Consider the following 19,871-nt stretch of genomic DNA (forward strand, 5'->3'; position numbering starts at 1 on the left):
CACACACGCATGCATGGAAGTTTCTGTCACATCTTTAAATACATCTTTTGACATGTCAAATAACAATGGTTTAATGACATGCTGATTGCTTAATGATATGGTAATTGGAGGGTTTCATCTTGACAGACAGAGAGAGGGAGGGGGTGGTTGGGATGGGGCGAGGGTTTTCCATAAGGTGGAAATTGCGCTTGCTCTTATGGAAATCAGATATAATATGTTAACAATTAATGAACAAGACAAAGTCTTCTAGAGAGTAGAGAGTAGAGTATCGTTTATTGATCCCAGGGGGTCAAGTAGCATACACACATACATAAATAAAGACATTGCCCATGAGACATAAATCACATACTTACACATAAAATAACCATATATATATATAGCTCACTGTTACATACATTTTGCCAAGGCATCTCTCTCTCTCTTACACACACACACTCACACACAACACACAGACACACAGACACACAGACACACACACACACACACACACACACACAGACGCACACACACAGACACACAGACACACAGACACAGACACACACACACACACACACACACACACACACACACACACACACACACACACACACACACACACACACACACACACACACACACACACACACACACACACACACACACACCAAATTTTAAAGTGTAAAGTGTCCACAGTCCTTGTCCCCTTACTGGTGTAAGACAGATAGCAATCCTTGTTCCCTTACTATTAGTCAGGGCCGTAACGAGACATTTTCAAATACTGATGTCAAATACTGTGTGTGTACTTCATACTGGTCATTTAGAATGATAATATTTAAAGGGACACTGTGTGAGATTTTCAGTTGTTTATTTCCAGAATTCATGCTGCCCATTCACTAATGTTACTTTTTCATGAATACTTACCAGCATCAAATTCTAAGTATTCATTGTGACTGGAAAAATTGCATTTTTCATACATGAAAAGGGGATCTTCTCCATGGTCCGCCATTTTGAATTTCCAAAAATAGCAATTTTTAGCTGCAAAAATGACTGTACTTGGACCATACTAGAAACTATTTCTATATTACTTTGTAAACTTCCATGTAAAGATCAAATTTGGCAATAGGCAGCCCAGTTTCAATGAGCAGCATAGTTGCAGTACCTTTTTTGACCATTTCCTGCACAGTGTCCCTTTAATAGTCTTTAGTCTGGATATTTCAACTCATGATTTAAAAAATATGGGCTGTGTTTGAGGTAAAGAAATGGGAATAGAGGTTGGCGTACACAGACTGAACTTACCATTGTTCATCATAGATCGATTTTCATCATAAATAAACGTACATTTCTGAAAAAAATCTCCTGGCCATGTCCTCAATAGTAGTTACGGCCATGCTGGTAGTGTAAGACAGAGACTTTGCAAGTTTTAATTTGGAAATAATGTGTTGCATTCTTATGTATGTATTATTGACGATCTTATCTTGGTGTCTTATTATTGTTCCCCGCAAGGTTTCTGCAACACAACAAGATAGAGCGAGTTTCAAGCCAAGCCTTCAGCGGACTGCACAAGCTCAAAAAACTGTGAGTCATGTTTTGGGCAACAGATACAATTATTTGCCTTCACTTTAATCTAGCTCTTCTGTGTTTTAATCAGTGAGGTGTTTTTGTTTGTTTTCATCTTTTTCACATAATCTAGTCCAGTCAGTCCAGTCCAAATCACTTCTGGTAACTGTGGTTGATTAAAAAATTGAATTGAACATGACTTTTCAAGTATCAAATTAGTTCCAGATGAATTTGGGTGATATGGCATTCATTGTGATAGAAGTTAAAAATGCACATCATAATACAATAAAGTATTGCTTTGTGTTGACGAAAAGTTAATAGAAATAGACTTTGTAAAATGTTCTCATAAAACTTAAGTGATTTTATGGAGCTTATTCTCAGGAGGCCTTTTCCTTCTGGGTGACCCAGTGTTTCCGAAGCTCACACTCCTTGTGCACTGACAGACAGGGAAGCGTAACCGCTTCAAAGCTGTGTGTGTTATTATGAGGAAATTGATTTAGCTTGGGAAGTGGATGGTTAGATCATGAATGAACACTACTGGAGCAAAAAAATAAACTCCGCAACACCATAAATCTTGTCGCTTCTCTTTCTTTTAAAATAACGTTTCGGGGAGTATTCCCTTCAAGGTCATATGAACAGAAATGAGAGATGGGAGCCGAGTGTTGCAGACTTTTTTGTTGTTGTTCGTTGTTTACTTTACTCAGTCCAGCACACATGTGTATTGAGACAGATGTGCATGCTTTTTTCGTAGCTCTACATGAATGAATACACGCCTACGACATTCTGAATGGTTAGCAGTGCCTCCTGACTTTCCGAACTGTGCTCCACTGTCCTTAACTTGACCTCTTCCTGAATAATCTTCTAAGACACATCTATTGTATTTGAACTTAACCAGTCCTTACTTTGATAAGTGAGCATTAACAATTTGCTCACATAATGCTGTGTGTGAGGCTTAAAGCCACACTATGTAGGTTTTTTTTCAAACCATTTCGACAAAAATATTGCAAATATTTACAAAGTGATTTGCATTAGGAGGGGCTTATTCACTTCACTACAATCTTTTGCCCGCGGTTATACCACATTGAATGTTTTTTTGAGGAGCGGGCAATCTCTGTGTAGTTTGAATGAGAGATGTGTCCTGTATGAATACTCCAACTACTTCATTGCTTTAACCCACTAAACTAAGGAGGAAACCTTTTATATGTATGTAGTAGTTCAGCTGGTAGTAAAACGTTCCCCCACATTCTGAATTTTCATTCGCAGGTTTCTCAGCCAAAACTTCATCTCGTCCCTGAGCCCTGAGATGTTCCGCGACCTTCAGGAGCTGAAATGGCTGTAAGTAAATAGTCTCTTATGCAGTGCTCATCTCATGCAAAGAGGCAGACCCACCTTACAGGAGCAGGGACAGGTTACTGCACCAACCTACAGGGCCTAGGCCCAGGGGCCCAAAAGCTGAGGGGCCCTGAAGCTCTAGCCTCTATATATGCATTCTCATAATGCATTAAAGCCACAGCTTTTAACAACTGTATTTTCAAGATCTCTCGGTGGACAACCCCCAAACCCTGACAGCACCTGGTCTAAAACCCTGAATCATTTTTCAAACTAGCAACACCCACCCCCAGGGGGGCCTTTCTTGTTGTCTGGCCCAGGGGCCCATGGAATCATAATCCGTCCCTGCACAGGAGCAGCAGTGTATTCAGGGGCTACAGTTTGAATACCGCTGTCACACATAACGTAAGAAGCCTTGCTAAAGATACATCCTATTACTACTGCATGACTTGCACACGTTTTGGCCCCCTAACACCAGCTCTTGTGGGTGCACAGGTTTTGATGAGACGTCATTCCACTCGTCATTTCGAAGTAGGTAGGGTTCACTTTTTAAACAGTTAGGTTTGATCGTAATTGTAGCAGTGTTTCTATGCTTTTCCACAGTCTAAAAGTGATTTCTCCTGAAATAGCTACACCTCAAAGAAAAACTTGTCACACCACGATGCGCAACCCACCCTCCCTATCCTTTGTGAAGTGGGTAGGATTGAAACTACTTTGAGTTTGAAAGGTGTCTCGGTTTGACAGTCGACCTCAAACAAAGTCGGAGTGCAAGTGAGGATAAATGGGTCATGGCCTATGCTAAGCTTTTGTATTGTTACCAGTGTTGGCAGATGTACGATAATTCTCATATTTGTACCATAATTTTGTCCATTTTGTCTTCTGTACGATCAAAAAAACATGATGTACGATAATCACATTCAGTTAATTTAGATGCCTTGAAACAACAATTTGGGTCTTGTGCGATAATTTCCTCCCAAAAAGCCCCTAAAAACGATAATTTTAAGGTTTTAATTGATTGTTACTCCGTAACACCTTGTCCTGGAGCATGCAATAAGCCAGGGGATGAGTACTGCTCTCTTCCCAGCTGGGCCTTTGTCAGGCACAGGACAAAGTCGTCTGAAAGGGCCATTTTCTCAATACATGCAATGTCATGATGACCTGATCCTGGGCCTCCCTCTCTCCCTGGGCCCGGGACAACTGACCCCCCCCCCCCTGTTGGTTTCCCTAGTCACTCAAATTGCCTGGTCCTGCAGCGTGCAGTAGGGGACAAGTGCTGCTCTCTTCCCAGCTGGGCCACTAACAGCTTTTGTCGGTCCCAGGACAAAGTCATCTGAGAGGGCCTTCTTCTCAATGCATTGCAATGTAATGATGACCCAATCCTGGGCCTCCCTCTCTCCCTGGGCCCAGGATAGCTTACCTGTTTGTCATCATCCCCCCCTGCCGGCCTCGCTGCTCCTCAGCACAGTGGAAGTGGAGATCTGTGTGGTGTTCTGTGTTGATGGTGCAGACGTCAACAAAGTCACTTGAGAACAGGGGCCAGCCTCCTGAAGGCTTTTAGAGTGTTTTTACTGTCAATAAGAAATGAAACTGAGAAAGTGCTTGTGTTGTTGCAAGTTGCCCTCAGCCAGAGGACACCCTGCTCAGTGTGTGTGTGTGCGTGTGCGTGTGCGTGTGCGTGTGCGTGTGCGTGTGCGTGTGCGTGTGCGTGTGCGTGTGTGTGTGTGTGTTTGTGTGTGTGTGTGTGTGTGTGTGTGTGTGTGTGTGTGTGTGTGTGTGTGTGTGTGTGTGTGTGTCAAAGAAACACTGACTGGGCTCTGATGTACAATTTGTATTATTTGTCCTCACTGATTTTCCAAGAAATAAAAGTTCCTAATGGATACATAATATGGTCCAGTAATTTATCGTGATAACACCATACTATTTGAGTCCTGAAATAATGACAATTAAAGGGCAAGTGCACTATTTTGAACAGGCCCTTTTCTGAGATGCAATGAGTCCCACTCACCGTTTAATTTTATGCTTGGCTATTTGGCTAATTTGGATTTTGTCTCAACCAGCTTTATAATGGCCACATCCAAATCTGTTCTTAAAACTTCCCTAAACATTTGTTTCCAAGAATGTGCAACTCACCAAGTGTTCAGGGGTATTCCATAACAGGAACCATGGCGTCTGTCGTGTTTTATGTAGCATTTAGTAAATAATTTTTTCTTTCAATCTCAAAATGCCAAATAAAAAATGACAAAAGCCATATTTCGCCTTGAAACTTGTTAGGGAATGGTAGTGAACACCTCTTATGAAGTGAAGGAGATGTGCTCACACTATCGCCTATACAGATTATAACCGGGTGCTGAATCCCACATAATATATTGATGAATGAAGGAAGCGAAGGACAGCACTCTTCAGATTTTTCTAATAAACAGAGAAAAATCTGAAGAGTGGTGTCCTTCGCTTCCTTCATTCAGTGAATACCCCTCACCACTTAGTGAGCTTAGTGAGCATGTTTGGGGTGGTTTTTAAAAACATATTTGGACAGGCCCATAGATGGCCATTGTAAAGCCAATTGATGCAAAATACAAATTAGCCGGCAGCAAACATGAAAAAAACTATGAGGGGGACTCTAAATACAACTCAGAAAAGGCACTTAATGTTCAAAATAGTGCACTTGTCCTTTAACTAACAGTAATGAATGTATAAATGGATGTGATGGATGACGGCCAAATAATACAAATTAAATGAAATTTTCCATAATCATTGGGAACAACACATCGATAAGCCAAGGATGTTTCTTGGCCCTTCATTTTGCTGTTACTGATGTACGGTATGTTTCTGTTTAACATATTCTGACTCACACCATTAAAACGCCAAGTTCGTGGACTTTTTTAAATACGCCATATAACTTACTAAAAGCAAAACACATTGTCTCAGCTGATAAATATGTTAGGTTTTGTGACTTTGCTTGGCCTCTAGGGGTCACTCTTGCATCCTTTCCATGTTTGTTTTGACAGCTTGATTTGTGTTTGTTTTGACAGCCATGTGCTTCCTTGTTTTAATGTCATGTGATGCTTTGTTTTGATGGTCATGTGACTTGTGCTAGCTAGGTGCTTTGTGTTTGTTTTGACTGCCATGTGCTTCTTTGTTTTGATGGTCATGTGATTTTTGCCCCACCTGTTTTTGGTTAACTTTCCCTCCAATTCTTAATTGCCAATTACGTTGGGTATTTATTCAGCCCTGTGTTTTGTTCTTGTCACTGAGTCTTTGTGCTGGTTGAGGGTAAGTCACTTTGAACGAATCTTTGGAGATACTGTTTGTTTTTCTGAAACTTTGCCTTGGATATTTTTTGGACTTTGAAAACTACTTTGATTGAACTTTTTCCTGGAACTTGCCACTGAAGCTTTTTGTTTGGAATTATTTGGATCCTCTGTGCGTTTGGATTTTACTTATTTTTTGGATTTTGATTGATTGCCTTGTAAGGACTTATTTTTTGCATGCTGTGGATTTTTCCTGGACTTTGCCAAATTAAAACCTTTTTGAACTTGATCTTTGTTGTCAGTCCTCTGCATTTGAGTCATTTCTCTGTTTTGCCTAGTGGGTGTTCACTGCATTAGGCCAGTGACCAGGGTCTCAGTCCCAACCCGACCCTAACAGAAAGACTCAGTCATGACTGACTCAGCAGAGGCTTCTCTGACTGGCAACCCAGCAGAGGTTCAGAACATAATGGCCGCTTTAACAAGCTTCGGAGCTACCATGGATACTCATGGACAAGCATTGATAAAACAACAAGAAACCCTTGCTCGCCACGATGAAATGCTACTTCAAATTGGGAATGCTCTTGCACAGTTGACTCCTCTACCTTCGTCTCCTCCTCATGTTCACCCTTCTGCTCCACCTGGTCTGGTCTCTGATCAATCATCTGCTCCAGCTCCAGTCCCAGCTCCTGTGCCCCCTGCCACGCTGCCTACTACACCTCATGAGCCCCGTCTTCCTGCACCACCGAGGTATGATGGCAAGCATGGTGAGTGCCGTGAATTCCTTACACAATGCCAACTCACCTTTGAGCTCCAGCCGGCCACCTACACTTCTGACCGCAGCAAGATTGCATATGTAGTGACATTGTTGGCTGATAAGGCACGCGCTTGGGCAACATCCATTTGGCAGAGACAGGGACCTGAGTGTTCTGATTTCAAGAAGTTTATGGAGGAGATGCTTCGTGTTTTTGATCAGTCAGACATTAGCCAAGATGCAGCCAAGAAACTCATGTCCATTCGGCAGGGAAGAGGTAGCGTCGCCGACTATGCCATTTCTTTTCGTACACTTGCAGCAGTCAGTGGATGGAATGATACTGCCCTGGTTTCAGCTTTCCACCATGGCCTATCTGACCCCATTAAAGATGGTCTGGCCTCTATAGGTTGCCCCACTGTACTTGAGACGCTGATCTCTCATGCCATTCGCCTTGACAACAGAATTAGGGAGCGTAGTCGTGACCCAAGCTTTCCTTATCTCACTGCTTCATCCTGGAGTCCACCCACCTCCGCCAGTGACTGTCCAGAACCCATGCAAATTGGCCGTACTCGCCTCACCGCAGCTGAGAGGGAGCGCAGGAGGAGGGACAAGTGCTGCCTCTACTGCGGCAAACCTGACCACTTCCGAGCAGCATGTCCTGAGCTCTTGGGAAAAGGACCGTCCCGTCCAGCCGAGGGAGGGTTGTGACGGGGACCACCCTCTCTCCCGAACTTCCTGGCCAAGGAGTCTACATCCCTGTCTCCATCTCATGGGGTGAGTCTGTCCATTCCTGCCAAGCATTGTTAGACTCCGGGGCTGCTGGTAATTTTATTGATGTCCATTTTGCCCGAAGAATCAATGTCCCTACTGTTCCCCTTGAAGTTCCATTGTCAGTTTCTGCTCTAGATGGCCAGGCTTTAGGTGATGGTAGAGTAACCCAAGTAACTTCCCCAGTTGTTCTCAAGTTCCAAGCTCACCGAGAAGAAATATCCTTGCACCTGATTCATTCTCCAGAGTTCCCTGTAGTTTTGGGCTTCCCTTGGCTTACCCGCCACAACCCTCATATAGACTGGGCAACAGGCCAGGTTGTGGAATGGGGCCCTACATGCCATACCTCTTGTCTGCTCTCTAGTTCCCTTGTGTCCCCTGCCGAGCCCCCTGATCTCACCGAGTTATCTCAAGTGCCCCCAGAATACTGGGATTTAAAGGAAGTTTTTAGTAAGAGCAGGGCTGCCACTCTCCCTCCTCATCGTGCCTATGACTGTGCCATTGACTTGCTTCCCGGTACTACCCCTCCTCGTGGCAGGCTGTTTTCCCTTTCTCAGCCAGAGCGTAGGGCCATGGATGAATATATCAAAGATTCCCTAGCTTCTGGTTTCATCCGACCCTCCACCTCGCCTGCTGGTGCGGGCTTCTTTTTTGTCAGCAAGAAAGATGGAGGATTGCGGCCATGTATTGACTACCGAGGTCTAAATAAGATTACAGTACGCAACCGCTACCCTCTGCCGCTAATGTCCACTGCATTCGACCTGCTACAAGGCGCTACAGTCTTCTCTAAGTTGGATTTGCGGAATGCATATCACCTCATTCGTATCAGACAGGGTGACGAATGGAAGACTGCCTTTAACACCCCATCAGGACACTATGAGTACCAAGTGATGCCTTTTGGGCTTACTAACGCCCCAGCAGTCTTCATGGCCCTTATCAATGATGTCCTGAGGGATATGATCAATAAATATGCTTTTGTTTACCTTGACGACATATTAATATTTTCCAAGACCTTGAAAGAACACCGCCAACATGTCCGCCAAGTCCTTCAGAGGCTACTCAAGAACGGTCTGTTTGTGAAAGCCCAGAAATGTGAATTCCATGTGCCAGAGGTCTCCTTCCTGGGCTTTACTGTACGGACAGGACAACTCCAGATGGATCCAGTCAAGACCCTGGCCGTCCAGGACTGGCCCACTCCCAGATCAGTGAAGGAAGTTCAGCGTTTCTTAGGTTTCGCTAACTTCTACCGCAAGTTCGTCAGGAACTTCAGTTCCTTGGCAGCTCCCATCTCTGATCTCACCAGAAAGACAGCCGGGTCTTTTACCTGGTCTCCTCAGGCAGAGAAGGCTTTCAATGACCTCAAACGCCGATTCTGTTCTGCACCCATTCTAGTCCTTCCTGACCCTTCACAATCCTTCATTGTCGAGGTGGATGCTTCGGACAGTGGCGTCGGTGCTGTCCTCTCTCAGCGCTCAGAGGGAAAGCTGCATCCCTGTGCATACTATTCCCACCGTCTGAGTCCTGCAGAGTCCCGCTATGATGTGGGAGACCGAGAACTGCTTGCTGTGAAACTGGCGCTTGAGGAGTGGAGGCACTGGCTGGAGGGAGCTCGTCACCCGTTCCTCGTGTGGACAGACCACAAAAATCTACAGTACCTCCAGCAAGCTAAGAGGCTTAATCCTCGACAGGCAAGGTGGGCCTTATTCTTCAGTCGGTTTGATTTCACCCTGTCGTACCGCCCTGGCTCTAAGAACACCAAGCCTGACGCTCTCTCCAGGCTGTTCTCTTCCACTGACAGGGAGAGTGAAGTTGGTCCTGTCATCCCTGTGTCCCGGATTGTGGCCCCTGTTCGCTGGGGTGTGGAGGAAGCAGTTCGACAAGCTCAGCGCCAGGACCCTGGTCCTGGGACGGGACCACCGGGCCTCTTGTATGTACCTCGTTCAGCTCGGGCCAAGGTTCTCCAGTGGGGTCATTCAACCCCTCTCACTGCTCACCCAGGAGCTGGGAGGACCCTTGAGTTCCTGGAGAGACGCTTCTGGTGGCCGAACATGAAGGAAGAAGTGAGGTCGTACGCCCTGGCCTGTGAAGTGTGCACCAGAAGCAAGAACCCACGACAGCGTCCCCAGGGACTCCTGCACCCTCTGCCCATTCCTCGGCGTCCCTGGTCTCATGTGGCTGTCGACTTCATCACGGGTCTTCCAGACTCTCAAGGTAATGCTGTCATTTTAGTTATAGTTGACAGGTTTTCAAAAGCCTGCCGTTTCATACCATTAGTCAAACTCCCTTCTGCTCTTGAGACTGCCAAGCTAATGTTCACTCATGTTTTTCGAGTCTTCGGACTCCCACAGGACATCGTCTCCGACCGAGGGCCCCAGTTCTCCTCCCGAGTGTGGCGGTCGTTCTGTAAGCTGATCGGCGCCACGGCCAGCCTCTCCTCCGGGTTCCATCCCCAGTCTAATGGCCAGACTGAGAGGCTAAACCAGGACCTGGAAACAATGCTGCGGGGTCTGGCGATGGACAACCCGACGTCGTGGAACACCTGGCTGCCGTGGGCGGAGTACGCCCATAACACCCTCCAGTCATCTGCCACCAGGTTGTCTCCGTTCCAATGCCAGTTCGGGTTCCAGCCGCCCCTGTTTCCTGAACAGGAGGAGGACGCCGGGGTACCCTCGGTCGACCACTACATGAGACGGTGTCAAAGGACTTGGCGCAGGGTCCGGAGGGCTCTCCTCCGTACGTCCAGGGCCAACCAGACTCAGGCCAACCGCCGCAGGCAACCTGCCCGCAGTTACCGTCCTGGGCAGCGGGTTTGGTTGTCCACCAAGGACCTTCCTCTGCGGGTGGAGAACCGCAAGCTTGCTCCTCGTTATGTTGGTCCCTTCAAGGTGGTGCGCAGGGTGAACCCTGTGGCCTACAGGCTTCAGTTGCCCCGAACTCTGAGAATCAACCCCACGTTCCACGTGTCCCTGTTGCGGCCCTTACTGTCGTCCCCTTATGCCCCGGCCCCCAGGGGTCCCCCGCCTCCCCGCACCCTCCGCGGTCAGACTGTGTTCACTGTGCGCCGCCTCCTGGACTCCCGCCTTCTCCGTGGCCGCCTCCAGTACCTGGTTGACTGGGAGGGCTATGGGCCTGAGGAGCGCTGTTGGGTCCCTGCTCGGGACGTTTTTGACAAAGGGCTTTGTCGGGACTTCCATCTGGCCCATCCTGATCGCCCTGGGAGCGCCAGGAGACGCTCCTTGAGGGGGGGGTCCTGTTAGGTTTTGTGACTTTGCTTGGCCTCTAGGGGTCACTCTTGCATCCTTTCCATGTTTGTTTTGACAGCTTGATTTGTGTTTGTTTTGACAGCCATGTGCTTCCTTGTTTTAATGTCATGTGATGCTTTGTTTTGATGGTCATGTGACTTGTGCTAGCTAGGTGCTTTGTGTTTGTTTTGACTGCCATGTGCTTCTTTGTTTTGATGGTCATGTGATTTTTGCCCCACCTGTTTTTGGTTAACTTTCCCTCCAATTCTTAATTGCCAATTACGTTGGGTATTTATTCAGCCCTGTGTTTTGTTCTTGTCACTGAGTCTTTGTGCTGGTTGAGGGTAAGTCACTTTGAACGAATCTTTGGAGATACTGTTTGTTTTTCTGAAACTTTGCCTTGGATATTTTTTGGACTTTGAAAACTACTTTGATTGAACTTTTTCCTGGAACTTGCCACTGAAGCTTTTTGTTTGGAATTATTTGGATCCTCTGTGCGTTTGGATTTTACTTATTTTTTGGATTTTGATTGATTGCCTTGTAAGGACTTATTTTTTGCATGCTGTGGATTTTTCCTGGACTTTGCCAAATTAAAACCTTTTTGAACTTGATCTTTGTTGTCAGTCCTCTGCATTTGAGTCATTTCTCTGTTTTGCCTAGTGGGTGTTCACTGCATTAGGCCAGTGACCAGGGTCTCAGTCCCAACCCGACCCTAACAAAATCGAAAGCAATCAACGTTTTTAGTGCTCATACCAAAGGGATAAACTGTGCCTATCAAGGAAAATAATGAGATTGAAAAGAGACACGGCTGACTGAATTGGGAAGGTGCCATGTGCTGTATGTCTCTGACGAAATAGTTTTAAATATTACACACTCATTGCCAGAATAAATTAAAACGTTTTAAATTAAATGAAACCTAAGCCCTCACTCAGCTGTTGCTATTTTCAGGGTTTTGGATCACAACCAGGTGGAGAGAATTTCAGAAGACACTTTCATCGGGCTGAAGTCTTTGACTTACCTGTGAGTATTTCTGAACTTTATTATTATTTTTTTAATGAAATTCCATCACTTACTGCAACAACTGAAGCAGTAAACCCTCAGGAAGAAAAGTAAGCTATCCTCCGCGCACCTGTTCTTCTCTATCTGGTGCATCATGGGAAAAGGCTGGGTTCAAGTAAAAAGGAAAGTCACTGCAGCATCTTCCAGCATTGCCAGACACAAATTAATCTTCAAACTCTCTGGTGACTTTCCTTCTTACCAATAAAAAAACCATCTGTCTTTGCCAAGGGGGAGGTGAAGTGTTCCTAGAATCTAGCCAGTAGGTCAAATCAATATGTCAAACCAAGAGCAATCTTTACAAAAAAACAAGAGAAAGTTTTGAGTGTTCTCACTTTGCAGTTTACTACACATTCTATCTGCATACAGTTGTCCATTTGAAGAGTTTTTCCAAGACACGATAAAAGCATATTTTCAGAAATGTGCATTTTTTAATATGGTTAAAATAGCATTAGGGACATTGGAACTGGGTTAATTTATCTGATGTTCCATAACAAATTCAAAGATTAAAACACGGATTCCAACAACATGAATAGAGAAAAGCAATAGCAGCATTTCATTAGTTAATTTAAAAAAACCCAGATATACAGTATAGCATTTTGGAAAAGAGCGCTTCATTTCCAAGTAGAACTAGCAGCTTAGCATGTTGTACTACACACTGAGAGACTGCACTGATGAAGGCTTTTGTAGCCACGATGTCTCTCTGACCCCTGTCATGTCTGTATTTCATTTTTTTTTAAAGAAAAGAAAAAGAAAAAAGAAAAAAAGAACCTGAGTGCGATCCATTCCCTTCATTGTCTTCAGACTTCAGATGAACCAAAAACCATGCTGTTTGAAAAAAAAACGTATTTACTACAAGCTTGGGGACTAGCACTTTACCCAGTTGCAGCTGTTACCCCTGACTGAGTGAGATATGGATAGGTAGCTGCAGACAAATTGAATTGCTTTTGGGGGTCCTCCCTTTTGGAAAGACTGCATGATGTTCTGCAGGGCTTATTTGGTCCCCCCCCTCTCTCACACTGTGTATGGTACAATGTGCTCCTCAGATGACAAGATTGATGTTGGATGGAGAGAGAGAGAGAGAGAGAGAGAGAGAGAGAGAGAGAGAGACAAACAGAGAATGACAGGAGAGAGATGAAGAATTGAGGAAAGACCCCTGCCCAGCCCCCAAATCATTATATATATATTTTTAGCTTTCTGAACGTGATGCTTCAGATTTGCCTTAGCTTTCTTTGGCTATATTAATGTTACCCCTTGTGATTAAATCCACTTTGTAAATATCACCACATCATAATCACTGTGGCGTAGAGGAGGGTGGCAAAAACAATACATGTAACAGTAACATACATTTATGGATGAACTAAACATCATATTTGCAGCACTGCTAAGACTTCTACACAGAAAACATAATGCAGTGTTTATTCAATTCTCAGGTGGTTTTCAGGCCGACAGAATGGAGCCGGTGCCGGTGCCCGCACCAGTTATGTTCGGCACTAAATTGCTTATCTGCGAACCACCTGTGTTAATACCGGGCACTACATTTTTTCAGCATGTGACTGTGTTACCTGGATGAACCTGCTGATGGCCACGTTGTCGTCACGGTTAGCGGAGAAAAAACAAGTGTTTTGAGGTTCGCATTTCGAACCAACTTTCCGGTTCACAAACGCTAAGATCTGTGGCATGAACACGACGGCCTGTTTGCGATTAGGTGCGGGAACGGTGACCGACACGGTTCTCAGTCGGCCTGAATGAGCCATTGGAGAGTACTCTGGCCCCAAATGCACTCCAGAAGATATTAATATGACTCATTAAACATTTTTACGGTGTATGCAATCACTCTAAAGGAAAAAAACAAGTTTTAAAGAGTTGCTTGACTTTCTCTAGCATGAACCGAGAGCTTTTTTTTAAAAAATCACATTACTTTTACTCATCCCATTTTCCATTCCAACTAGGGTATTGTAGAGAGTCTTCTCACCATGTCAGATCACAGGAGTCAGTGGGCTTTTGATAAACCGGGATTCCCATCACCTCCTTTTAAGTAAGCACACTTGATCCCCATGTGACCTCACTTGGCACTGAAGCCAAAGGTGCTTTAATCTCAAATGATGTTCATTGCTCTGGAGTGCAGCTGAGGCCTAATGGTGATAGGGAGGTGGTCGGCCCTGCCGTGGCCTAACGGTAGGGCACTGGGTTATTACCTTGGCAACCCGGGTTCGATTCCGGCCCGGGACATTGGCCGATCCTTCCCCGTCTCTCTCTCCCCACTAATTTCCCTTCTCTCCTCCACCATCCTGTCAGAAATAAAGGCGAAGAAATCCCTTACAAATAATATTAGGCAGGTGGTCTTGGATTTGGAAGACTGCAGGTTTGAAACCCATATCCATGTCCATGGTTGAAATGCCCTTGAGCAAGGCACCTAACCCCACATTTCTCCAGGAACTGTGACCAATATCCAGTGCCTATTCAGCTGTGCGTGGCTTTGACTGTAAGCATTCGCCAAGTGTAAAGTAATGTGAACAAGTTCCAGAGAACAAGTTCCACAAAAAGTTTGAGGTGTGTGCACATTCCAAAAAGTAATTGCCGTGGGTGTATAGGATATCAAAGGATGCGCGAGAAAAAGGAAAAAATGTCCGCACACCACAAAAGCTCCCTTGTCTTGTCTGGCACAACGTTTCGACCTGCAAGTTACGATGTGCCAGTTTTTTCATTACATCACGACAAGGGAGCTTTTGTGGTGTGCGGATATTTTTTCCTTTTTCCTTCAAGTTCCAGAGTTCCATATCATGTGCAACCCCTTCAGTAAGCAAACCGGCTTCCGAACAACTGACTGACTAATATGTGGCATCCACAGTAAAAATGGTAGCTTTACTTTAAATCACTACTTGAAGAGTTGATTTAACATCCTCTAGAGTGTATTTGGACCCAGATTGTTGAATTAATGCTGCATTTTTAAAAAATCCTTTATGCTGCATTCTTACTGCGTACTGTTAAGTGTCGCTGGACACAACAATTGTGATATGATGTAATGTATGGTAATGCATCCTCTGAAGTAAGTGCATGTGAGATCTCAGGCTTTCTGTTGTGTCCTCTTGTTTTAAAAATACCTCTTGTACATAGCCCACTGTGTTGCACATTATATGCCTTCAATCTACAGTATATCACTTTAATGTCTGCACTGAAGTGTGTGCTTTCAATCTCATTCAATATCATTGTGAATGTGTATAGACCATTATGTGTGAATGTGTATAGCGTAATTTCTGCTTGTGAATATTGAAAAAGTCATTCTATTCTATTCTATTCTATTCTATTCTATTCTATTCTATTCTATTCTATTCTATTCTTTTCTATTCTATTCTATTCTATTCTATTCTATTCTATTCTATTCTATTCTATTTTATTCCTCTTGCAGGTCCCTGGTGAACACGTCCCTTATGCAGCTTCCTGGCACCAGCCTATGTAGCCCCATGCCCTCCCTCAACTGGCTGTAAGTGCCACCACTGCTCTATGTGCTCCTAGTTTCTGACTCTCTAAGTGTTGAAGACTGCAAAATGTACTGTGTGGTACACATGCTTGGAAGTAGAGGATGACATTTTTTGGGAATTCCCGTGGGTCCCGTGGGAGTCCAAATTTTGAAGATGAATGGGAGAGGGCAGGAGCAGGAATACAAATGAAAGGGAGCAAGCCTAGGTTTTTTGACGAAACAGGAGTGAGATTGATTTTGAGTAGGAGTGGGCAGGATTGGGAAACATTATTTTCAGGAGTGGACGGGATGGGATTTGTTTCTTTTACTCCAGTCCAGGATGGGACGAGATGGGATTTTTTTCTGGGACCGGGATGGGACGGGAGTGAAAATCCACTCCTGTGTCATGCTGTACTTGGTAGATAGTTAGTTTGTTGTACTGTAGTTAATGTCAATGGGACCAAAGTTAAGGGAAATGACAAAGGGCTGACATCCTGTGAACACTTTGACCACTCAAGTCCAATTCATACCCTATGGCAGTGGTTCCCAAACTGGGGGCCGGGACCCTTAGGGCTGTCACGGAGGTGCTGAAGGGGGGTCGCGGACAAAAGGGACATAGCTCAGAAAAGGGAAATCCACAGGTTAACAGTTAACAGCCAACATAATTCCGTAATTTGATGGACATTTGTCTGGATGTATTCGCTGTCCAGTGGATTTCTAGCAATATTACCGGATAAACTATTAATGGAAAATCTAGCAATAGTTTGTCTGCTAATATTGCTAGAAATCCATTGCTAGTGGGGGGTTGCGAAAATATTTGGGAACCACTGCCCTACGGTACGTTTGCCAATTACGTAGCCTACATATTTCTTTCCATATATTCTTAGGGTCAATACCTTCATACCTCTGTCCATCTTTTATGTGGTAACTTACGCTTTTCCCAGCTGTTCTCTTCCATTTCATTTGTGTTTGTAAGTTCCTCAATTTTTGGGTGTCATGTGAAATCTGCAGTATGGAGTTCCACCAATTTCAGTAGTAGGCCTAGTGCTTCATACACATCTGACTCTGCACAATTGAGAAAAAGAAGGAGAAAGTATATTTATTTGCACACTACTGCTGCTGGTCCCCATATTTTTTTCAGCATTATTTTTTTATTTGATATACAACATCTAGTGTGTATCTAATAACCGTCTTGTGTCTTTAGAACTTTTATTATGATAGCTTGATACTCGAAACCCACGCAGTATTATTGTGGCGCGCCCAATTTCTTTGCCTTTTTTTTGACAATGACAATGAATCTCTTGAATCAGTGTGCTCATGCCCTACCCTCTGTGCCACCGCACCCTCCGGTTTGATAGCTTTTGTGTGATTGTGGAAACTATTGGCATGTTCTCCTGGTGTCCTGGGGCAGCAGTCAGATCTGCATCTTTTGATTTGAAAACTTACTGCTGTGTTCAGGACACTGAGGTCTCTGCAGGAGTTGCATTCCCCAGCTTTCCCCTTCTGTCTGTCTGTCTGTCTGTCTGTCTGTCTGTCTGTCTGTCTGTCTGTCTGTCTGTCTGTCTGTCTGTCTGTCTGTCTGTCTGTCTGTCTGACAGACTGACAGACTGACAGACTGACTGTCTGTTCGTCTTTGTGGCTTTGCTGCCTCAACCTCTCTGCTTGGCTTTATCTCTGTCATCCTCTCTTGGTACTTCTCAAAGTGAAGTGTCCTAGCCTTGCTGGAACGAATAATGCCATTTTTCCCATGCCCATTTCACCAAGGAGTGTCCAATTATCAATTACACTTAGACCTAGTAATTGGATACTCTTTGTTGAAATCAGTGAACAATTGGCGTTACTCATCCTAGCAAAGCGAGGACACTTCACTTTGAGACCCTGTCTCTCTCTCTTCACATTATATGAGTCTGTAGGTCCCCGCCTCTCTTTCTCTCTCTCCCTCAGAGGACATGGTGAATGCTTCCCACGCTTACTGAATCCCTGGGGCTGCAAAGGTTGTGGCTAGGCATAGCAATAGCAATACGTAGTCATGGTGTGTAGCGGTGTTGTCTCCATGCGTCCAAATCTCACTTTACAATCTCAATGCAAGAACTAATAGTGTTAAGATATTATCTACATCTTCATCAGAAGGCCAGTGACTCAGTCTGCCTCTAAGCCTAAGGAGATGCACAAATTTAGTGTTTAGTTGTGGAGAAGAAACCTTTGTCTGGAAATCTCAGAGCACTGTAGCTATACCAGAAATACTCCCAGGCAGGGCAACATTTTGACAGAAAATATTTATGTTATGTAAATGAACTGTAATAAGTAAATATCTTAGGAGAGAAGGCTTTTTTCCAAACCAAGGCATGTCAGTTGGCTGAGACTGTCAGTGTTTTGACAGGATGTCAGTTTTGACAAGATGATTTAGTTTTGTTTTTTTGCTGTGTTGACTTTGGTCTTATCATTTGAAAAAAAGAAGGAAAAAAAAGTTGCTTGCGCGTTCTTTCCCTAGAATATCATATCATATTCTGACCCTAAAATGGTTATGAAATTTCATGAAGACGTACGTCTGTTCCATTATTTTTGGGCATTTTAATAAAATATTACTTTTATTATTAGCCTCCTTGCTGCTCACTTGAGGTTTTCCACTTGAACATGAAGTGTGTCAGGACCAAGTTTGTCTTGACTTTATTGGCTGTTTCCCATAGTGTTGCTTTGAACATTTGGACATTTGGTTCACAATCCATCAGACTACTTTTATATCACCTCAGAAACTCCAAATAAAGCAGCTGCTGCCCCAATGTACAGTAAACCATCAATATACAAGGGAATGGTTCCACAGGTGGAGCAGCACTGCATAAATAAGAACATTCATTTTGTATTTTTTATTGCAAAAAAGACGTTTGTTCATTAAACAAAGAGATATTGGGCCCTGCCGTGGCCAACTGGTAGGGCACTCCCTCTGCCATGCGGCCGACCCAGGTTTGATTTTCCGCTGCGGGTCATTTGCCGACCCCTCCCCATCTCTCTCCCCATTCGCTTCCTGTCCACCTCGCACACTGTCCTATCAAATAAAGTTGAAAGAGGCCCCAAAAAAATCTTTAAACTAAGAAGAGATTTGCTCTTTAAACAAAGTAAAAATTAAGAACCCCCAAATTACTTGGGGCAGCACAGCGACTTGCGACTTGCGACTCGACCCAGCGACTTGGGCAGCGACCCACAGCACTAACCATCTAGTGAAGTTTGCGGATGATACAACACTGGTGGGCCTCATCACTAAGGGCGATGAGACCCACTACAGAGAAGAAGTAGACCTGCTGGCCAGATGGTGCAAAGACAAAAACCTCCTGCTGAATGTCAACAAGACCAAGGAGATTGTTGTCAACTTTCAGAGGGTCCAAAAACAACTGCCACCACTGACCATCGACGGTGATGCTGTGGAGAGAGTGAGCAGCACCAAGTTCCTTGGAGTGCACATCAGCGACGACCTCTCTTGGACCACCAACACTACATCACTGGCGAAGAAGGCCCATCAGCGTCTCTACTTCTTGCGCAAACTAAAGAAGGCAAGTGCTACACCCTCCATCATGACAACATTCTACAGAGGAACCATAGAGAGCGTCGTGTCCAGCTGCATCACAGTGTGGGGAGGAAGCTGCACGGAGAAAAACAGGAAGACACTCCAGCGTGTTGTGAACACAGCGAAGAAGATCATTGGAGTACCACTCCCCTCCCTGCAGGACATTTACACCGCACGCCTCACCCGAAAAGCACTGATGATCATCAAAGACACAAGCCACCCTGCACACAAACTGTTCAGCCTCCTGCCCTCTGGAAAGAGGTACAGGCGCCTCCGTTCCCGTACCACCAGGCTTGCAAGCAGCACGATGCATCAAGCAATCAAGATACTTAACACTCAACCCACTCTCCCTTCACTGTCAGCCTCTAGCCAGCCAGGCCACTGACAACGCTCCCCCCCTCATCCCCACCACCATATCTGCGACTGAACATTCCACCTGCACTACTACATCTGTGACTGAACTTTCAACCTGCACTAACTCAAAACATACACATGCACACACACACACACACACACACACACACACACACACACACACACACACACACACACACACACAAGCACACTGCACTTTCTGCACTAAACCCAAACATACACACACTGACACACAACTCATACTCACACACATACACACACACACACACACACACACATACACAGGTACACACACACAGACGCACACCGCACTTTCTACCTGCACTAAACACACACACACACACACACACACACACACACACACACACACACACACACGCACACGCACACAAAACACATACAAACACACACACACACACACATACTGCTGCTGGTGTATTTAATAAAAACCTTTTTTAATTATTTATTTCTTCAAATGCTACTATTACTATGTCAGAACGCTATAAAGGACTTTTAGAAAAAGAACAACAAAATACCTCCTCTTAAT

The 19,871-nt window shown here is 44.7% G+C and overlaps 1 protein-coding gene across 1 annotated transcript in view; it reads left to right on the forward strand.

The window, feature by feature from the left end:
* The window catches only part of LOC134452943 (relaxin receptor 2-like), a 67,712-nt gene that overhangs the window by 22,163 nt on the left and 25,678 nt on the right, over positions 1-19,871 (forward strand). The window contains exons 6-9 of the mRNA XM_063203629.1: positions 1,483-1,554; positions 2,800-2,871; positions 11,823-11,894; positions 15,340-15,414. Coding sequence (XP_063059699.1) covers positions 1,483-1,554; positions 2,800-2,871; positions 11,823-11,894; positions 15,340-15,414 — 291 coding nt within the window. The remainder of the gene's footprint in view (positions 1-1,482; positions 1,555-2,799; positions 2,872-11,822; positions 11,895-15,339; positions 15,415-19,871) is intronic.

Source organism: Engraulis encrasicolus, chromosome 7, assembly GCF_034702125.1.
Source record: "Engraulis encrasicolus isolate BLACKSEA-1 chromosome 7, IST_EnEncr_1.0, whole genome shotgun sequence".
NCBI lineage: Eukaryota > Metazoa > Chordata > Actinopteri > Clupeiformes > Engraulidae > Engraulis > Engraulis encrasicolus.